Genomic DNA, 20,165 nt, shown 5'->3' with positions numbered 1-20,165 from the left:
TATGAGATGACTGGCAAGTCTGTGGCAGGGTGCTACCCTACAGTGTACTTTCTTACGGCACAGAACAGTCTTCCAGGTCTTAGTCCCTCATTTCCCTCACAGTTCTTTGCATAGATCATACAACGTATTTAAGGCAGTGAGTTCTCTCCTAGGTCTACATTTACTCATGAAGTTCAAAAGGTTTTTAAAAATCCTCAGCATGTCCAAAGAGCGTACTAGCATACAATGCAGTGACTGGCAGTCATCTCCATACGCTACATACTACATCTCACTAGCAAGTTATTAGCAAGCTCAGATATTTATTAGCAGCGAGAGTTTCATGTAAATTAACTGTTGAGTATTTATTTTGAGTTTCAGTAAATTCTACAGCCAGGGTTCGATGCTACACTATCACAGGTAGATTGCTAGCAACACTGGAGTTAGGTAGCTCAGGACGAACTGATCATCTATGCAAGCAGTAATAACGTAGACATACTCAAAGGGAGCTTACAGAGTCTTGGCACAGAATTCAGCTCTCCTCTTGCTCTTGAGGCTTCCTCCTTTGTTCATCATTTCTCTATGTTCCAACCTTCTCAACAGCATTTCTCTTCAGCAGATTTGTATGCACAAGCAATTTAACTATAAGCAAGGGTGTCCAAGTACAGCACACCTCTGAGAGGACTTGTTTCTTTCTGTCTCTGTGAGGAATTCCCACTGCTTCTTGCTGAGACCTCTGCAATTCAGGTCTTACACTTCTTTTCAGTAGATAAGGCACTTCATTCTGCTTTGGTTTTCTACCTCTACAATTGTACTTTCGAGAACTGCTTAAGTTTTGTCCTAATCCAGCACTCTGTGGGAGAAATCAGATCTTACCCTTTGTTCTGATACACATATACATGTGCTCCCACTAAGGCAACTTCATTACTCCTTCCCCTGCCCCTACATTGTGTATAACTATTAATGGAATTCAATCTGTACAAAATCCTGTTGTTGAGAATTGGTCTGGCACCAGATGGAACAAGTATGTAACTACACTTCTTACTGCATGTCAATGGATGGCAGTCCCTTGCATTCAGCTGAAGGTCTCCCATGATCTACAGAGTCCTTTGGAATATTCTAATGTGATCAGGTCATTTTACTTCTTTGATTTCCATTTTCCTCTGTGAATGCAGCCTGTTACTAGAGATGTTTCTCTTCAAGTTTCCTACACAAGGATATCGGCCATTGCACCCATGATCATACTAAACTACAGCTAAAGAGACCCTGGTTTTTCTCTTTAGTTTTGAACTATTTGGTGTTGTAGCCTCAATCTATTTTTATCCATTTAAACCTCTGTCACTAAACTATAGGGATTTTTTGGTAAAGAACATGAAGAAGCTTAGGCATGGCATATCGGTTCAGCTGATATAACCCAGTGAAAAACATTAACTAAACACAGAAAACTCTCTAAGGACAGGATAATTTTGTATTGCCATTAAACTACACCTATAGCTAGAGATATGAATAACAAAAGACATCTACAAGAAGAAAGCAAAACCTCTCAATTTATAACCAAAATCTATCTTGAACTCCCTCGGGAAATGGAGGAAGATATAGCAAGCAAAATAATTTTTACTCTACTTTGTCACTTTCTTCTCTTATTGACTGGACATTCAAGTTAACTGAATTGAATGCAAACTCAAAAAAAGGTACATAAGACACGACAAATATTCTATGAGGGCTCATTGTAACCACCATGGTCTTGCTGTAGTCTCTGGTGCCTAAGCAAGAACTCAGTCCAAAAATATCATGTACAGAAAAACACTGCAGTGCTGTGATTTCATGCCTAGTGTTACCTTATGGTTTAAGTAGCTCCCTTGGCTCTTACACTTGCAGCAATTAGAATTTCCAGACAGCTCAGTGGCAGATATTCTAGGTGCTCTCTGTATTGCAGCACTGGCAGATGGCAGTCAATTCTTACCATGAATTAATTAAATTCACTGGTATAATACATGGCCGTAAACTTAAATACTTTTTTAAAGCTTTCAAAATTTTCATTCTGTCTTTTATAGTTACAAAGTAACAACCGCCAGCTATGTGATGTAAGTCTCAATTTTTATCGCAGGCTAAGACTTATAGTAGGTTATGCAGGTCCCCATGCTGCTGTTTCTGGATCTCATGAATACACTTCCACACTCTTTCTCTCATGCTAGTCTTTTCAGCAATCAAGTTATTTAAACATAGCAGAACACTATCCACTGAAGAACAAAAATGTGCTTGATCAGAAGAATGGAGCATCAGACAAAGAAAAGCGATGGCCTGCCATATATTTTTGATTTATTGGTCTAGTTGCCTGAAGTTGGAATTTTATCATGATTGTATCCTATATCAGAGAGACAATATACTTTTCCATTACCAGGAGGGCACTTAATATATCCAGATTACAAAGGTTAAACTATATATACGTCAAGTTTGACAGCTTCCCTTCTTATGACCTGAAGTCCATGAGAACTGCAAGTAACTAGCACTCTAGAAAATTCAGATCTCTAGACCTTCAGTGGATTTTTGAGGTTGGTTTTGTGAGCAGATACTCATTTTGGAGTTTCATGTTACACTGTGGCATTACACATTGCTGCATTAGATATCCTTCTTCCCTGCCTACTAATAAAAATTTGCTAATTTAAATTCTGCTATTGGAATTAACTATACATTCTGACCCACTGCCTGTCTATCCAAGTTAACTGGGCAAACAAACATATGAATGTATTTTAAACCCACAGTTAACTGTTTTTTGCAGATGTATAAGGACTTTCTGTCTATTTCTGACTATTGTTGGTTGCAATCTCTAAGCTGCTGCTCTTAACTTCAACACCCATCTATAATGAACACATCTGATTTACAAAAAACATTCAAATATATTTAAAAAAAATATTACAGAAAAAGATCAGACAACAAAGGCGGAAAAGAGGAGCGAAGGTACAATTTAGTAAACAAAATGGGAAATAGCTGCAGTCAAAGCCAGAGAGTTTACCAGGCACTTTATTAAACTGCAATGCACTACTTTACAATGCTGCTTTTAAAATATGTTAACACTATATCACAGTTCCCGGCAGCATGAAGCCTTTCCAGAAAACGTGTCATCACTGTATGCAGTATATTTTATAGCCAGTATAATTTAATTTTATTATATCCAATAATATTTTTCTGAAATTCTAGGAAGTCTCCCCACAAAAGATAAGTAATGACCATATTTTAATCAGCTGGCATGAAGTCTAACCACCATACTGCAGAAAAAAAAGCCTTTATTATGCCAAAATGTCCTCAGTTTCATGTTGCCTCTATGGAAGAGGTTGTGAATAAAACCTGCAAGAATCTCATCCAAGTATTATGTAGCATAAAACCTTTCAACTGTGAGGTTATATAATTCAAAGACTGATCTCTACAATTTAACTATTCTTGATAGACGAAGATGAATAAACTCAGAATCCTACACATTGTACCATTATCATGAGCAAAATTGAAAATTATGCTAACAAAGACTGAAATACATGTCATTTGTTTAATCTGTCCATAAGCATTCTGAAAAAGATGAGCTATACAGCTCTAAGTAAAACAACATAGTTTTCGTTTTCTTACCGGGCTTGGATTTCTGCTTTGTGATCTGCCCGTGAGTGGGAAATGTTGCTGTGGAGCCTGGTATAGCTGTCCTTTCCTCTAAATCAGACTCTGGGATTGTAGTACAGCCACCTAGTTGAAAATGGAAGAACCTTAATGTGGTGTTTATGTAACAAAACAAAATCACCAGTGCATAATTAAGGAAAAGAGGTGATAAATTATTTGACAGGAACATATAAAACTGAAATAGTCTTTACTTTCACATCATGGAAATGTTCGTTAAAGAAAACTACTAGCATGGCTCAGAAGGCTGAGTATGCCTTAATGACTTCTCTCTACTAATAACGCTGGTTTGAAAAAAAAATTTTAATACATTAAGACCACAGAATATGTAAAACTGGTTCCACATAGAAGATAGAAATAACATGATCTCTGTTAAATATCAGATTACTGGGAGCTAGTTTTGTAATATAAGTAATTAAGTGTGAATGAAATAACTTTACAAAGTCAACAAAACTTATGAAGATTGTTAGCTTGCCATAGAGAATGACATATGATGATATTTTTTTGGATGGGCTATTAAATACAGTATTTTTATTACTTAGTGCTAGAGATATTGAAGCACAGGGACACTTTCACTGTTCGATAGCACACTGCACTGACAGTGGCTTTCTCATCAGTGATCTTAAGATGAAAGGTATAATTGACTCTTTGTATTTTGCAATGTTACTTTCTGAGTAGTTCATTAGAGAACACAATGACTTTAAGCTTTCTCTTCAAATATGTTTAAAGGCTTATGTTTAAAATATGAAGAGAGGGACAATCTAGTAGCAGTATCACCTGAAGATAGCCGCAAGTAGCTTGCAGTGGAATAGGTTGATGTAAATTAATTTCAAAACAGCTGTGATCAGGACTTTGGAGGACATGTCACTGATCCACAGCAAACATTGTCAACAATACAGTACACAGCTGAGCTGCATCTCTTTCTCATAGCTCTCCAAGGATCACCATTAGCAAGCAAACAAATCCATGTACTTATTGTGTTCTGAAAGCACGTGTTTATAAACAGCACATTAACTCCCAGTGAAGAGCACAGACTTTTCACCTTTATGTCAGAGCTGTTCTATTTTGAAAAATATATGTTCTACTCCAGGCCTCACAATGGGTGTATCCAATTTGCAGCAACAAACTAAATGAGTAGAACAGTTGTTAAAAATAAGGTTGCATCCCCAAGTAGAAGAGCTGCAGTTGTTCACTCCAGTGAATCCTGTGAAAACACACACTCCTACCAGCTCAAGAACTGATATATCAACCTTTGTTCCTAAGGAAGAGGAAAGACACAAGCTACTATATTCTATATACATCCCAACAGAAAGTATAAGATACAGCATGGGGTTTATATTTGATTTAGAGCAAGGAAATTTTTTCAGTTAGAATGTAAGGTTAGGAGTGAACATGTCAACAATGTGCAGACTTTTGGCCCATAACAGCTTCAGATATTTAGGGTACCTGCTATGAAAATGAGGGAGAAAATGGGAAATTAGAAAAATATCTTCCTGTTAAAATACTGTAACACCGGGGCAATGTCTGACATTGCATTAAATATACCTACACCCTAAATGAAAATAAATATCAGTAAACTAATGCTTCTGTTCCCATTTGCAAATTGTGACTAAAATATAAACTATGAGATTGAATGAAATGGAAACCACTGCTTTAAAAGACAATTTAAATATTTTTCATTCATATTCTTCAGATAAAATCTACCCTATTGAACAGTAATCTGCAAATACAGGACCCAAAATTAAGGTTTCTTGCACAGAAGAACAATAAAGGATGGCATCATACATTTTAAAAGGTTTTACATTTTCTAACAGCATGGGTGAAAACTCGCCTAGTAAATTAGCGTCTATTGCATTTCTACATAGAAATAAAAGATTTTTTATAGTGTTCACCTAATGTAAAACCTGAAACTCGATAATTTACATAGCCTTGAGAATTGATGGCTTTTAATGCCAAAATATTACATTAGTCATCAACGCTGATAGTAGCTGAATAAGAGTTGGAAAAAGTCTATTTGCCCTTAGGCACAACACACTATATGCTGAAAGGAAACAAGACTTCCTGCTCTTGATTTTGATGTGATAGATTTGTTAAGATTTATTTGTCATCTGATACTATCAAAATTTATTAAAATTAAAAGCAAAATTCACTTCTTCCATAACTTGATTTTCTTGACAGAGAATGAGGACTGAAACGTTACAGACTATTTGACATAGAAAGAGTAGAAAGAATACACAAAGCAATAGTATCAGACTCAAGAGTAGTGGTTACTCTTACTTCTGCAACAATACTAATAACAGTTCCCAATGAATTGTTTTTTAAATACTGTTGCTTCATAAAGGCATGTTTCATGTGCAGAGAGCACTGTTCTTAGTGGGGCAGGATTTCACAAGGACTCTTGCACCAATAATTATTTAAAGGAATGACCAGACAAGAAAGCAATATAATAGTGATATTTTTACTCTTTTGAGGGAACAAGGCTTACATGATCAAGGTCTTTGTGCCCCCACATTTCTATCTTACTCTTTTAATATCAGTATTACCTTATAACTGAAGAAACTACTAGAATTTGCTGAACTATGTCCCTTAGCTTGTTCAGATGCCTAAGACTAGGTAGAATGACTGTAAGCTCATCTATACATCAACCTGCATCAAAATAAGTGGTCTCTGATTCTTCCAGTGGAACCAACGGCAAATTCCATTTTGTTGCTCCAACAGGTACAGGTATCCATCCTCAAGATAATGAGGGATACCCTTGAAAATATGCTATGATTCCCCACAGGAAGAAAAAAGTGGAGATCACACTAAGAAAATTGTCACACTGAAAGAAACAAAATTTTCAAAGTAAATTGTAAACTTTCACTAAACTAAAAAATACACTGGATAAGGCACAAATATACACGACTGAATATAATATTTAAACCACAGTAGAGCATGATTTTGCAATTAAAAAACATTTTACAACTCCGAAGGACAGCTATCTGAAAAAAAGAACCTTTCCTCTAAACTTTTTAATTTCATACTGCAGGGGTTCTATTGAGGGTATCTACACTGACTTCCCTGGTCAGAGACGCGCAGAACCTTTACTTTAAGCAAAAAAACCTTCTCTGAATTCTTGTATATCTCTGGATAAATTTCAGAAAGTATCTACTGAATCTCCATTTCAGCAAGCATTTACAACTTTTATTCACTTGGAACCCTAAAAGAAATCACAGCAACAGAATAATTCACATTCATTGATAATTGAGTAGTACACATCAGAAAAGTGAAATATTTAAGGAAAAGGGGGGAAAGAGAGGCAGGAATAGTAGTACATAAATCTCCACTCTGGAAATAATCCAAGTTGAGAAGTTTTCCAGATGTCAGTCTGTAAACAGTGCTTCATAAAATGAATTTCCCCATTAATTGTTGGCAAGAATAACATCTAGAATATGTTATTACATTTGACCCACTCTTCCCCCCTTTTCTGTGTAGCTAAATTCTTGTCTGACATCATAGATCTTTTATCAGTTGTGATAAAACCAAGAAAGCAAGCTTTGGTCAGCGAAACTGTTTGATAGGGTACAACACACATAAAATTACAGTCAAGCTAATTGTGAACTTTGTTCACCAAAGGAAATGAGACTTCTCTTGTTTATTTTCACTAAATCTGTTTTTGTAACACATTTGGTTCTTAAGTTGGAAAAAGACACCCACACCCAAAGGAAACATAAACATATAATACATACTGAACAAAAATTAAGTACTGACAGTTTTCATACAGGTTCCTATCACCATGTTTTTGCACTTTTTAACATGGCTCTAGAAGTTGAAAAACAGGAAAACAAAAGTAGTATACATCTAAAAAATGAAAAGGCACTTTGAGGGAAAGACTATTTGCGTTTCCTCTTTCTCTTCTACTCAATCATGATCTAAGCTACGAATAAAGTTTCCATTTTCCTCTGGAATTAACTCTTATAAGAGTCTACAGAAAGAAGAAAAAAAAGCTTCCTAAGCAGTCTTTGGCAGCAAGAGAGTCAAAAGGTGAGCAGGAAGATCTCTAAATAGAAGTTTTTGTCATCCATGTGTATACCCATTATACAATGGAGATAATCTAAACAGCAAAATTATTTCATAGAGATTTCAAAACTATATGCAAACCCATATGCAGTTGGGTTTTCTGTGCTATCCATAATTTTTAGGGAAGTGTATACTAAAAATACAGTTTAAGGCATCAGAGATTATTCTTTCTAATAATCAGTTATTTCTACTGATTCTGCTAGCTACATTTATTCAAGTCCTGTAAATGTTATTAATATCTGCCCATCAGAAAGTAGATTGCCTGCTGAGATAAATACCGCATTCAGGTTCTGTAGAAAGAGAGTGCTATTGCTGCTTTTTAGAAGGAAGATAAAACAATAAAAGCTATAAAAGAAAACAATACATATTTGAGGGTATAATGAGGTCCAGGGAACATTTATTCACATACCAGGAACACAATAGACACATTCCAGGAACGCAAGCATATTTCCAATGCAAAGTGTAAGGAGAAAGAGAAAGAAAAGAGAAGGAAAAAGAAGGATTTTTTTTCTAAGTAAGTGTTCAATAATGAACACGGTTCCAATTCACAGTAGAAAACAGTCCAGATTTAGTTCAGGTATTTACTAGCAAAATGTATAGTGGCTAATTAATCAGTTATATGTTTCAGAACACAGCACTTAGGTCTAATAGTGTGGCTACAACTGTACGGTCACAAAATTCCATTGGTTTATGCCTGATTTGACAGAACCAAATTCTATGAAACTATGGAAAATATTTCTGTATTATATTTCATTAGAACAATAAATTAATGAAAAATCATACCAACTGAACATGCAGTCCAAGGTCCCTGAAGATCACCAAAACATATTTTCAGTGGGAGTACACAGTGACACACCAAACTGTTGTTCTGCTTTATCATTATTTTACTGAAATGTTGACTAACAAAACTTGAAATTCATAAATTACATAGCTTGTCCTATAGTAAGTTGCCACTATTTGCATTGAGAGCTATGCAGAGGTAACTTGCATCAATTGTGTGTCTTCTGTTTGAGCTTATAGCATGTTCAAATATTTTGAACATGCCTGAATTCCTAAAATCTTGACTTAAGAAGTTCAGCATACTTTGGCAGTATAACCTCTTTATGGGAGTAACTATGCTGTTTAAACTGTCAAAGTGTCTTGGCCATTCTTCCAGGACGAAGTTCTGTGCATGTGGTATGCAAGTCATACGAATGGCATCGGGAAACACATTGCTAAGAACAGATCTAACAGCTGTTTTCATTAAAGAAGCATTATTGGACATTCAGCCAAGAACACAATCAAAGTCAACATTCAGTAGTACCCTCACTAACGCAGGACTGAGAATGCAATAACATTAAACTATATATATAAACTATAATGCCATTCAATATCTACCAGAAGCAATTTGTTACTACGAACAAAGGATGAATGATGATAGCTGTGCTTCAACCACATAAGTGTACTGTACCACCCAACAACCTATTCACCTGATGAGCACAGACTAGATGAAAAACATTCTCTGTATTCTGGTGTGTGTTGGAAGAAGTAATTGTTACTGAGTTTTGTTGTTTGGAGAACTTCCATCTGTGTTTATGTAACAGCATAAAAAAATTCAGCTTATAACAAGAACTTTTCAAGGGGAATATCAACTCTTGACAAACACGATAACAATAAAAATCATTGTATTTTTCAGAGTACACTGCCTCACATAACACCTGGTGGTTTTTGTTGACTGGGTCTCATATCATCTTCCCCATATTTAGTGTACCACTAAGTGTAGCTTTCATCTAGCATAACTAGAAAAGGTTTTCTTTCAAAATGCTTAAATACAGCAGCAGAAGTTACAGAAAACAGTCATCAACATATTTTCAGGATAGCATTCTTCATTTAGTAACAAACTCAGTTTCATGCTACCCCTTTGAGAAGCAAGAGGAATATGCAAGGGTTTTGTCATTATTAGTTTTGGCTTACATATATAAATTAATTTTGTGCACATAAATATGCATATATATGTATTATGATACAGATATATATGAAACATATAAATAATTTTATACCTAGTATTTTGGTTTCAGTAGGACATTCTTCCAACTCTGTAGAGGTTGTATTTATTGCATTGACTCAGTAATACGTATACACACACAAATTTTGGACTTATTAGTGAAGAAAAAACAAGTCCTCATTCCTTGTCAGTCAGAAGTTGAAGAGACAGTAACTGTTTGAGGCATGCTTTGCAGTTTCGTAACCTATGAGTTACAAAAGTGTTCTGTCACACAATCATACCGCAAGACTTTCAAGGTGAGTATTGCTTGACTGGTTCAGAGGAACAGACAGCAATTTACCTGCAAGGAGAGTAAGGGATATTGACCTAAGCAAAACACTGTTTACAAGCTCTTAACAACAAGAGGAAGCTCAGTAATGCAGGTTAGTGAAACTGGATTTTTATCCCCACTACGAACATGAAATAAAAGATACTGTAATTTGCTGTATGAAGCCTTGTTATGCAGGGTCTTTTGGATGCTTGAGACAGCCTTGATGAACAGAAGTCAGAAAGAAACAGTTAATGAGGGATCAGAAACTGAGTGAAATCAAAGAAAAAGCATTTGAGATGTACACTAATGGGTGATTTTAGGCAAGGGAATACAGGAACAAAAACTACTGACATCAGATGCAATATCAGATATACTGTGGATAACAGAAGACAGTGGACTAGTAGCTGGGATTCAAATGTAGGTACTGAAGGATATATGTTGCTCAGAAAGGCAAAATTAAAGTGGTAGAGTAATACTTCATAGCACTATTGTGATGGACTACAGAAATGATCAATTTGGAAAAGGATTATCAAGTAGTTTAGCACACAAAATGTCAAATTTTAGCTACAGAGTACCAAAACCAGATTTCAATAGCAATTGTGGTTGCTTTAATATTATGAGAGTGACTAGTATTATCAGAAATGGTAGTGTTATAGAAACACAAAAAAATACAGAAAACCCATAGAAATAATCACAGGATGGTCAAAGAAAAAGGCTCCAGTGTGTTGATCAGGAGAAAGGTGAATGTAATTCTGAAATTCACCTGACAATGTTCCAAACAATGATAAAGAAAGCGGTAATACTACTGAACAAGGCACTGGTAAAACATCTGGAATACTGTGGTCAATCGTTGTTACTATGTTCATGACAGATTAAATAAACCTGGAAAAATTCAGCTGAAGGTTACTAAGACCATACAGGAATCAATTACCTTATTGACACATGACTCGCCCTTCCACCCCCTCCAAATAGAAGACAGAAAGAATACAGAACAGTGCAGATATAGATTTGTCTATTAGTATTCTGAAATTATCCTATTATCTGTTATCTAATGATGAGTAGTTATCTAATTATTAGGACATTAATAAATTATTATTCTCTATTTATCTAACAATATTTTCACAGCATTCAAAAGGAATAGGAGACACAACAAAAAATAGGCTACCTGGCTATTTTAACCAGCTGTAGGAAGTACACCATCAGTTCACAATGTAAAATAAAAAATGTAGAGATTCTGGGACCAAAGTATCATTAAAAATATTTCATTAAAAATCCAGCAGTGATATGTAAACACTTATGTCTAGTCCTGACAATTCTGCTTCCTAAAAGTACTTGGCAAGCAAACTTACTAAATTTACATTTGGAGAGACACTGGACTATAAAATATAAAATGCCAAGTGCTGAAATTTAATACTAGTAATCAGACATTGTATTTAAGAGGAAATAAGCAACTCAAGTGATGAAACAAACATGGATACAAGCATCCGCTTTTAACATTACTGAAATAAACCCAATAAACATCTACCTGGTGCCTTTCCAAGATAGGAGTCTAGGAAAACAAAGTATTCATAAGAGAGAAAGAGAATACTCCTTTTTATAATGCAGAAGATCCCTTCCACACTTGAAATGCAACCTTTTTTGAAAATACTTGCTTTTCTGTTAATCTTATCAAAGATAGCACATTTTTTTCATGTAATGAAAATTTCTACTTTCTCAATTGTACCCAAATATCAGATTTGTATATAACATGTAAATGCTGAGTAACATTGTATTTGTTTAGTCTAAAAAAAGTCACTTTTAATTAATAACCAAGTATGATTTTTATTAATTTTACGATGAGCTAAGAACAAATCAAATTACAATAACCTACCTTTGTTCCAGTACTACAATAAGAAACATACGTTACTTATGTTTACGTTAATCCCAGTAGTATTTAATACTTCATCTCCTATATACTCCCCTGATCAAATAAATACAAGTATCACCTTGTGTTAGTTCAAACCTTTATGCAATTAAAATCTCTGGGATTGATTTTAGGAGGAATCAAAAAACAGTAACTTTGGCTCCATTTAGTATTATAATGCCATTCAATTGATCTAGCTTATTTGGAGGAACTGAGCACAGAACTGTACATGATACTTTAAAATTCCATCTTATCCTGCTGACAGAATTTTTTCCTTTGTTTAAAAGAACCTCCTTTCGGCAAATTTTACTCTGCAAACTGCATGGTATTTCCCTATTTCACTAGTACTACACCTATGTCTGTGTAAATCATGCAATTTTACTAACACCAATAGCATTCAAATGTTATACAAATGATACATTTGAAAGACAAAAGTGATGTTCTATTACTGGGGTTACTTTGGACCTTTCTTCTTGTTTAAGAATGAAGGACTTAGTTCATATAAGCAAACATTTTATATAGTATCTTCTGCAAGTATTTTCAAAAGTAGCCAGGAGACTGGGGTGCTTCACATGATAAACCTTAAAGAGAACTGACTTTACAAAACTGCCTAGTACCTTTCTACCAAACACAAGGTATCTGAAGGTATGAGAAACCACGGTCCCAAAACCCCCTAATAATTTGGGAGAACCTTGGCACTGAACTTTTCAGATAGGAGGGAAAGACTCAATTTGGCTAATGTCATCAAATTAATTACATCCACTAGAAGTTAATGGATATTTAGGGAAAACTGTGTTCAAATCCAACCTGCTCTTTTTGGTAAAAAGCAAGGTCTGTTTTTACAACAAAGTGCTATGTCTGAAACAAAGTGGCTTTTTATATGGGAAGACACAGGATTCACTGTTCTGTTTCACCTTATTTAAAAGCTGACATTGCAACTACTGTCCAAGATGACAGTGACAGACCAAGCACAATGCAGAGATGCTCTCAGTCAGGTACTTTTATGCTTTATTATTATTTAATTCTATCAACTCTATAGTTTTTAAGGATCATCTTGTAGCATGACTGGAACAAGGGGTTACTCATTTAAAAAAAAAAAAAAACCTGTTTTTGTAACTCTGACTGGCTATCCTGAATTCTGCTAAAGTACAAAGTGAAAGTTGTACAACAAAGGTAGCACATACTTATCTTCCCCTCCAAATCACATTTTTCTTGGTTTTGTACAACTTTAGTACATGCTAAAGACAGTCTATGTCAAACTAAACATGAATTTTGTAATCCATAGTTTAAATAAAACAGAATTTAGAAATGTCTACTTCATCTGCACGGAAACTATACAAAGCAATCTAAAGACTAAAGGTTCATATATGCTATTCAAAATACAACTAAAAGTATTAGACAAATAACCTGAACCTGGAGAGAAGAATGAATTGAAATGACAGAATTTTACAGATTGCTTTCCACAATCACACCAATCAGAGGAGAAAAAAAAAAAAAAAAAAAAAAAAAAGAGAGAGATGAAACAATGAAACAAGTATAGAGCTGCTTTTTCCTGATTTGTATAATATTGTTCTATGCCTGTATACCTCTTTTTTTAAAGTAAAAACATTTCTTTCTCCTCTAGTGATAAAACTGAATCTTAAGGTGCAGCTTTGCAACTATTTTAAGGTAGCCATGTGAACTTTGAATAAAATAAGAAGCTCATTCTATCATCCTATTTTCTGGTCCCCATTATCTCCCCTGTGCTGGCACAAAGGTACACCTGAAGTTGTGTAATACATCAGATGTAGAAACTCATCTAGATGAAAACACAACAGTAAAATGCACAAAGGCCAACCATGAGAGTCACAAAGTAATCTGTTGCAAGGGACATCTGAAGGTTTCTTAACCCAACCTCCTAACCAGAGCAGGACCAGCTAGATCAGGTTGCTCTGGGACTCATCACAAGGAGATCCAAGTGTCTCCAAAAGAGAGATTCCAACACCTCTCTGGGCAACCTGTTCCGATATGACACAGAAAAAGAGTTTCTACCATGTTATACATCACACAAGTTTTCAGTGTTCTGACTTCCCTCCACTTCCTTTTCGACTATCATCAGGCATCTTCAAGAGGTCTGAGGCCCCACCTAAGCCTTCCTTTCACAAGTCCTCCATTCTTAAACATGAAAACAGGTAATGCAACCCAAGTGTATACCAAGGAGGAGGCACTCCGTTCCACATAAGTGCAGGACTTCAATATTTCTGCAATAACTACAACACAGTATATCTTATATGGCATCTCTAAAGAGCAACAGTTCTCCACACTTTGCTTTTGTGCTGGTGAGAAAGCTGGTGATGCAGGACTTCGTGAAAGAAATGTCTTCCAGTAGATGTGGTAGCCTAAAAAAGCTCTTGGGCATGCAGCAAGAAGAGGGTGGGCTGACCAAAGGGTCTTTTGAGAGTATTTCATAACATCAAAATGAAGTAATGATGTGAAATAATGTAAGTGTCAAAAAGTGGATTTTTTTTTTTTCCTCATTTATCTTAGGGAACAAAATCACAGGTTTGTTGTGTACCACTACACTCTGACCTTCTTTGAGCATAATAGAAAATCTCTTCTCATCAGTAATCTTATCTAACATATGCATGCTTCATAACACAGCACTTTATGCATAGGAAAAAACAGCAACATGACTGGGTCTCAGTTTCAGTGTTCTCCCTATGATTCACAATGGAAATTATAAATGAGATCTTATGCATAAAAACCCGTCATTTAAAGACAAATTTTGTCACACTATTTGAATTTATTATTTACTACCTACAGTATCTACCCTATAGAATTTCTGAAGACTATCTATATTTGATTAACGAAACATCTGATCCTCTATTTGCCTCAAATGTGCCATTTTCCCCACAGTGTAGTATGGAATGATCAACCTTTCCTCAATTGTGAAGACGAACATTTTAGACTTCCTAAATAGAACAACTTTCTTCTCATTTAATGATATAAATCTTTAGAGTTTTTTTCAAGGAGAATTCAGTGATACCTAAGTGACAGATTTATCAATATAGAGGCTTTTCAGCAACAAGCTCGGCTTGTTTATGAGAGCCATAAACAATCCAGGTGGTAATTAGAGCTTTAAACTACAATAAAGAATTTCCCAAGGTCTAAAACATGTTTTTGTAGTTTATAACTGCACTGAATAACACTACATGCATGCGTGGTGGGTTGACCCTGGCTGGACAGCAGGTGCTCACCAAATCCACTCTATCACTCCCCCTCTTCAGCTGGACAAGGGTGAGAAAATACAACGAAAGGCTGGTGAGTCAAGATAAGGACAGGGAGATCACTCACCCATTGCTGTCATGGGCAAAACAGACTTGGGGAAATTAATTTAATTTATTGCCAATCAAATCAGAGTAGTGTAATGAGAAATAAAACCAAATCTTAAAACATCTTCCCTCATCCCTCCCTTCTTCCTGGGCTCAACTTCACTCCCAATTTTCTCTGCCTCCTTTCCTGAGTGGCACAGGGGAACAAGGAACAGGGGTTGCAATCAATTCATCACACGTCTCTGTTGCTCCTTATGCCTCATTCTCTTCCCCTGCTCCAGCGTGGGGTCCCTTCCACGGGAGACAGTCCTCCGTGAACTTCTCCAACATGGGTCCTTCCCAGAGGCTGCAGTTCTCTACAAACTGCTCCAACGTGAGTCCCTTCCAGGGGGTGCAGCCCTTCAGGAACAGGCTGCTCCAGTGTGGGTCCCCCACGGGGTCACAAGCCCTGCCAGGAGCCTGCTCCAGCGCAGGCTCTCCATGGGGTCACAGCCTCCTTTCGGCACATCCACTTCCATGGGGTGCAGGTGGGGATCTGCTCCACCATTGACCTCCACGAGCTGTGGAGGCACAGCCTGCCTCACCATGATCTTCACCGTGGCCCGAAGTGGAATCTCTGCTCCGGTGCCTGGAGCACCTCCTGCCCCTCCTTCACTGACCTTGGTGTCCGCAGAGCTGTTGCTCTCACACATTCTCACTCTTCTCTTCTGGCTGCTGTTGCCCAGCAGTTTTTTCCCTTCTTAAATACATTATCCCAGAGGTGCTACCGCTGTCACCCTTGGCCAACAGTGGGTTCATCTTTGAGCCAGCTGGCATTGGCTCTGTTGGACAGAGGGGAAGTTTCTCACACCTTCTGACAGAAGTCAACCCTGTAGCTCGCCCACTACCAAACCTTGCCATGTAAACCCAGTACAGCATGTTACAGAACTAGACAAAAAGAACATGCTAGAATCCCTAATTCTAGGCTGTAAACACTAGTTGGTTTGGAAGGGCAAGTTAAATATTATTTGAAATTGGCTTTTACTGTCTAAAAACAGTCTCAAATGAAGCTAGGTTTTTGCAACTGTGGATACGGTTTAAACGATTTGGTGGACTGTCATGGTTTGAGCTCAGAGGGCAACTGAGCACCACAGAGCCGCTCACTCCTCCCTTCCGCCCCAGCACTGAGAAGGAGAAAATAAAGCAGAAGGCTCAATGGTCTAAGCTCAGAGGGCAACTGAGCACCATGCACCTGCTCACTTCCTCTTCTCCCCCCCAGCACTGAGAAGGAGAAAATAAGCCCAGCTTGGGATTTGAGGTAGGACAGGGAGTGGCAAATCACCCATTATGGTCACGGGCAAAAGGCAGACCCATTAAGGGAAGAAAGAAAGAACACAGACTTGTTACAGACACTAACAACACAAATACTTAACAGAGTAGGACAGTGAGAAGTATCACTACATCTTGAGAACACCTCCCCCCATCCCTCCCCTTCTTCCCGGGCTCAGTTCTGCTCCCGATATTTCTACCTCCTATTCCCAAGGGTGCAGGGGCAGGGAATGGGGGGTGCAGTCAGTGCTGCAGCTTCTTCTATCCTCAATGGGGGGAGCTTCTGGAACTTCTCCCCCTGCTCCATTGTGGTCCCCCTCTCACAGGAGACAGTCCTCCACAAACCCTCTCTGACATGAGTCCCTCCCACGGGCTGCAGCGTTCCCCACACTGCTCCGGCGTGGGGCACCAACTTTCTCCAACCGGAGTCCCTCCCACGGGCTGCAGCCCTTCCCGAGCTGCTCTGACATGGGACACCCCCGCGTGCTGCAATCCTCCCAGCACTGGACTACAACAGCAGGGGCTGCTTCTTCCCACAGGAACCCACCCTCCTTCAGGTGAAGCCACCTTAATTGGCTGTAGGAGGAACCTCGAAGGCCATAAATCAACGTCTGCTCTACCACAGACCTCCATGGGTGGCAGTGGGGGGGGCCGCCCTGCCGTCTCACCACAGGATACAGGGGGGTCTCTGCTCCAGCACACCTCCCCCCCTCCTTTCTTCCTCTGTTCCTCCACTGACCTTGGTGTTCACGCAGCTGCTGCAAGTCCTCCTCACAAGTCCAACTCCACCTCATCAGGTCTGATTGGCTTGGCCTTTGTGCAGAGGGGGGGCCAACTTGGAGCTGCAGAAGCTTTGAAAAGCTTCTCAAAGGGCGCCATGGCTGTAGCCCCCTGCCCCGCTACCAAAAAAACCCCACCACTCACTCAAACTCAGGACATGGACTTTTCCCTATGAAGCTACTGATTAAAATAGCACCATGGCTGCTGCTTCTCATATACAATGTCACTCCTCCTTTGCCAGTTCTTTTTGAATTCCACCTCTTCTTTTTTTAAAACCTGTAGAGACAGAACTAATATATCACGTATACATTTTTGTCTACTTGTACATCACTTGAAAGAAACTAACTTAAGTCCAAATGCCTGTACCTGAGTGGTAAACCAGAAGTCATCTAACTGTAGTTTACTGTCATCAAACCTATGATCTTTTATATTAACTCCTTTTAACAGAGTTTTTTAACAAATGTTTAATAACAGCATGAGCAATTTCTTAATCCCTATAACGTGCACAGTATTTGAAGTTATTCTAAATATTTTAGAATCAAGTTGACTACAAACACGACTAAATATCATCTTCTTTCTATCCTTAGATAGAAGAAATATTTCATATGAGAAATCCTGATTTTTTCTGGTCTCACTTGAAATCAACTTTTATGCTGACAGCACCAAAAATCATCCTGACCTCAGTAAGATCCGAATTCCTTCATTAAAATAAATGTTTCCCATCAAGTTAATTTCTATTAAAAAAACCCACCCATCAAAAAACCCACAAACCACATACCACACAAAAAAAGCCCAGTATGTAAACATTACGCTATTTAACTTCCTTGCATCAAAAATCTGTGTTCTTATAAAGAATTTGTTGTATAGCCAAGATCACAATGTCTGTGGCATTCTGATTCTTTTGCCTACTCAAAATGACTGAAACACACTAAGTTGTCGTGGCTCCCCTCCATAAAATAAGTTTCATGATTTCATACACAGAACAACCAAAGGTCAAGGATACATTTTATTGGTAAAAAAAATGTTGTCTGTCCCTTTGCTTTAATGTGGTCATGTTTACAATACCAAGTAAAGCAGAGCAATACTAGCCCGCCTTGAGAGTGAAAGAGTTCACACTGAGGATTCAGTGTCCACTCTGATCAGGTTTAAAAGGTTCTTTACTCTGACTGGTTTTGAAACTTCAAATTTTGTTCATGATTTCATATTCAACAGTTCCCTACAGGTCAATGTATTTTCCTCCGCATGTAAAATTTATGAAATCAGACCACTATCTAGAATACAACACATCCCTCAACACTGTATGAGTACATTACAATACATTATAGGATTTTAAAGACTTGAGAAAGCTTATTTTAATTGAACAGTCATTTCAAAACATGCTCATGAGGTTTTCTTTTATGTATAACTAACCATCATTTCACAGATGGACTCAGGAATAACTTTAAATATAAAATAAAATGATTATTATTATGTACTACAACATTTACATTAAGACACTAGCTAGACTTCCTTCACATATAGAAAAATTATTTGTTAGAAATATTAAACAAGAAACATCCTTGACTGAGTATAGGCTTTCCCTTTCCAAATAACCCAGAACTAAAAGAGAAATTGGAAAAGACATTGTCTAGATAATGATTTGCCTAAATAGAGTTATTGAAATCCAGATTTAGTTTCCGTTATGTAGTCAAATAGCCTGCAGGTATATCATCTTCAGCTGGCACCAGGCTTAATGCTTTTTTATTGATCTGCCCATAGCTTAAGTGCACACATAAGGATATGAATTGTTAAACAATTCTTGTTATCTATCACTGATTATGGAAATATAATACATCTTGCAGCAGCATCTGCACTTTCTCTAACATGAAATGCTACTTACAGCAGACTTCACTTTACCCTGTGAACTCTCTAACACTTGTGGTATTTTTTGTGCACCAGCTAAATGACTAAATTTGTTAAGCACCAATTACACAACAGGCTCTCCCTCTTACAGCCTATGGTGTAAGCAATAACGTATCATTAGATTCTTTGTATTTGAGTTGCATCAAATATAATATACAATTATAATTGTAATTAACAAGGTATATTTAAATTCTTTGTATTTCTTGTCTCCCTCAAAGAATCCTTAGCTTCTCCTCATTTGAAGATTTAAATAAAAAAAAAAAACCACAGGAAATATAATTTAACAAGTTCACATTTTGTGGCAGCTGCTAAAGTCAGCCTTTTGCAAAGGGTTTGGTACAGCTCTTAATACTATGTGCTGAGTGTTTCCTCCTTGGTGCTCAGTAGGAATTATTAGAAATGAATCAGCATAATTTTCATAATTTCTTTATACTTTTATCTCTGTACATGTCGATAGCACTGCTGTCATTGCACCAAAGTTACAGGAAAAAATTAGGCTTTTACAGTCCTCTAGGTTTTTTTTCCTCCCAGAACATAACTGCGTATTTGTGTTCTCTTTTCTACTAACACCAAACCTGCAATGAACTAAAAAACATCTTCTGCACTTCCATTTTTGTCCAAACACTGAAGGAAGATCTACCTGAAGTTAATTCAAACTCTGAAGATACTTTTAAAAGAAGTCTGCTTCAGAGTTTCTTCTCATGTGTTCTGCTAAGTCAGAAGGTTACCAATCACTCCATGAATACGAGTAAAACAGTAACATTCAGTGCTGTCAAGTAAACAGGAGAAATCCTGACTAAATTAAGTCAATGGCAAGACTCCCAGTGACTTCGATGTGGCCAGGATTTCACCCTTATCTTGTTGATCAAAACAATTATTTCACTGTTCAGAAGGACCAGACTGCTGTGCCTGCCAAGAATTTCTTAATGCAACCCTACCATGGTGAGTCTTAATTGTATATACCTCTCTAAC

General features: G+C 37.2%; 1 protein-coding gene across 4 annotated transcripts in view; it reads right to left on the bottom strand.

Moving 5' to 3' along the window:
• BBS9 (Bardet-Biedl syndrome 9) overlaps positions 1 to 20,165 on the bottom strand; it is a 306,857-nt gene that overhangs the window by 110,985 nt on the left and 175,707 nt on the right. For all 4 annotated transcript variants that reach the window (XM_042806281.1, XM_042806280.1, XM_042806282.1 and 1 more), the window contains one exon: positions 3,595 to 3,705. In XM_042806281.1, coding sequence (XP_042662215.1) covers positions 3,595 to 3,705 — 111 coding nt within the window. The remainder of the gene's footprint in view (positions 1 to 3,594; positions 3,706 to 20,165) is intronic.

Source organism: Tyto alba, unplaced genomic scaffold (assembly GCF_018691265.1).
Source record: "Tyto alba isolate M040663 unplaced genomic scaffold, T.alba_DEE_v4.0 Super-Scaffold_46, whole genome shotgun sequence".
NCBI lineage: Eukaryota > Metazoa > Chordata > Aves > Strigiformes > Tytonidae > Tyto > Tyto alba.
Note: the sequence above shows the minus strand (reverse complement) of the source record. Positions and strands in the feature narration are given on the sequence as shown.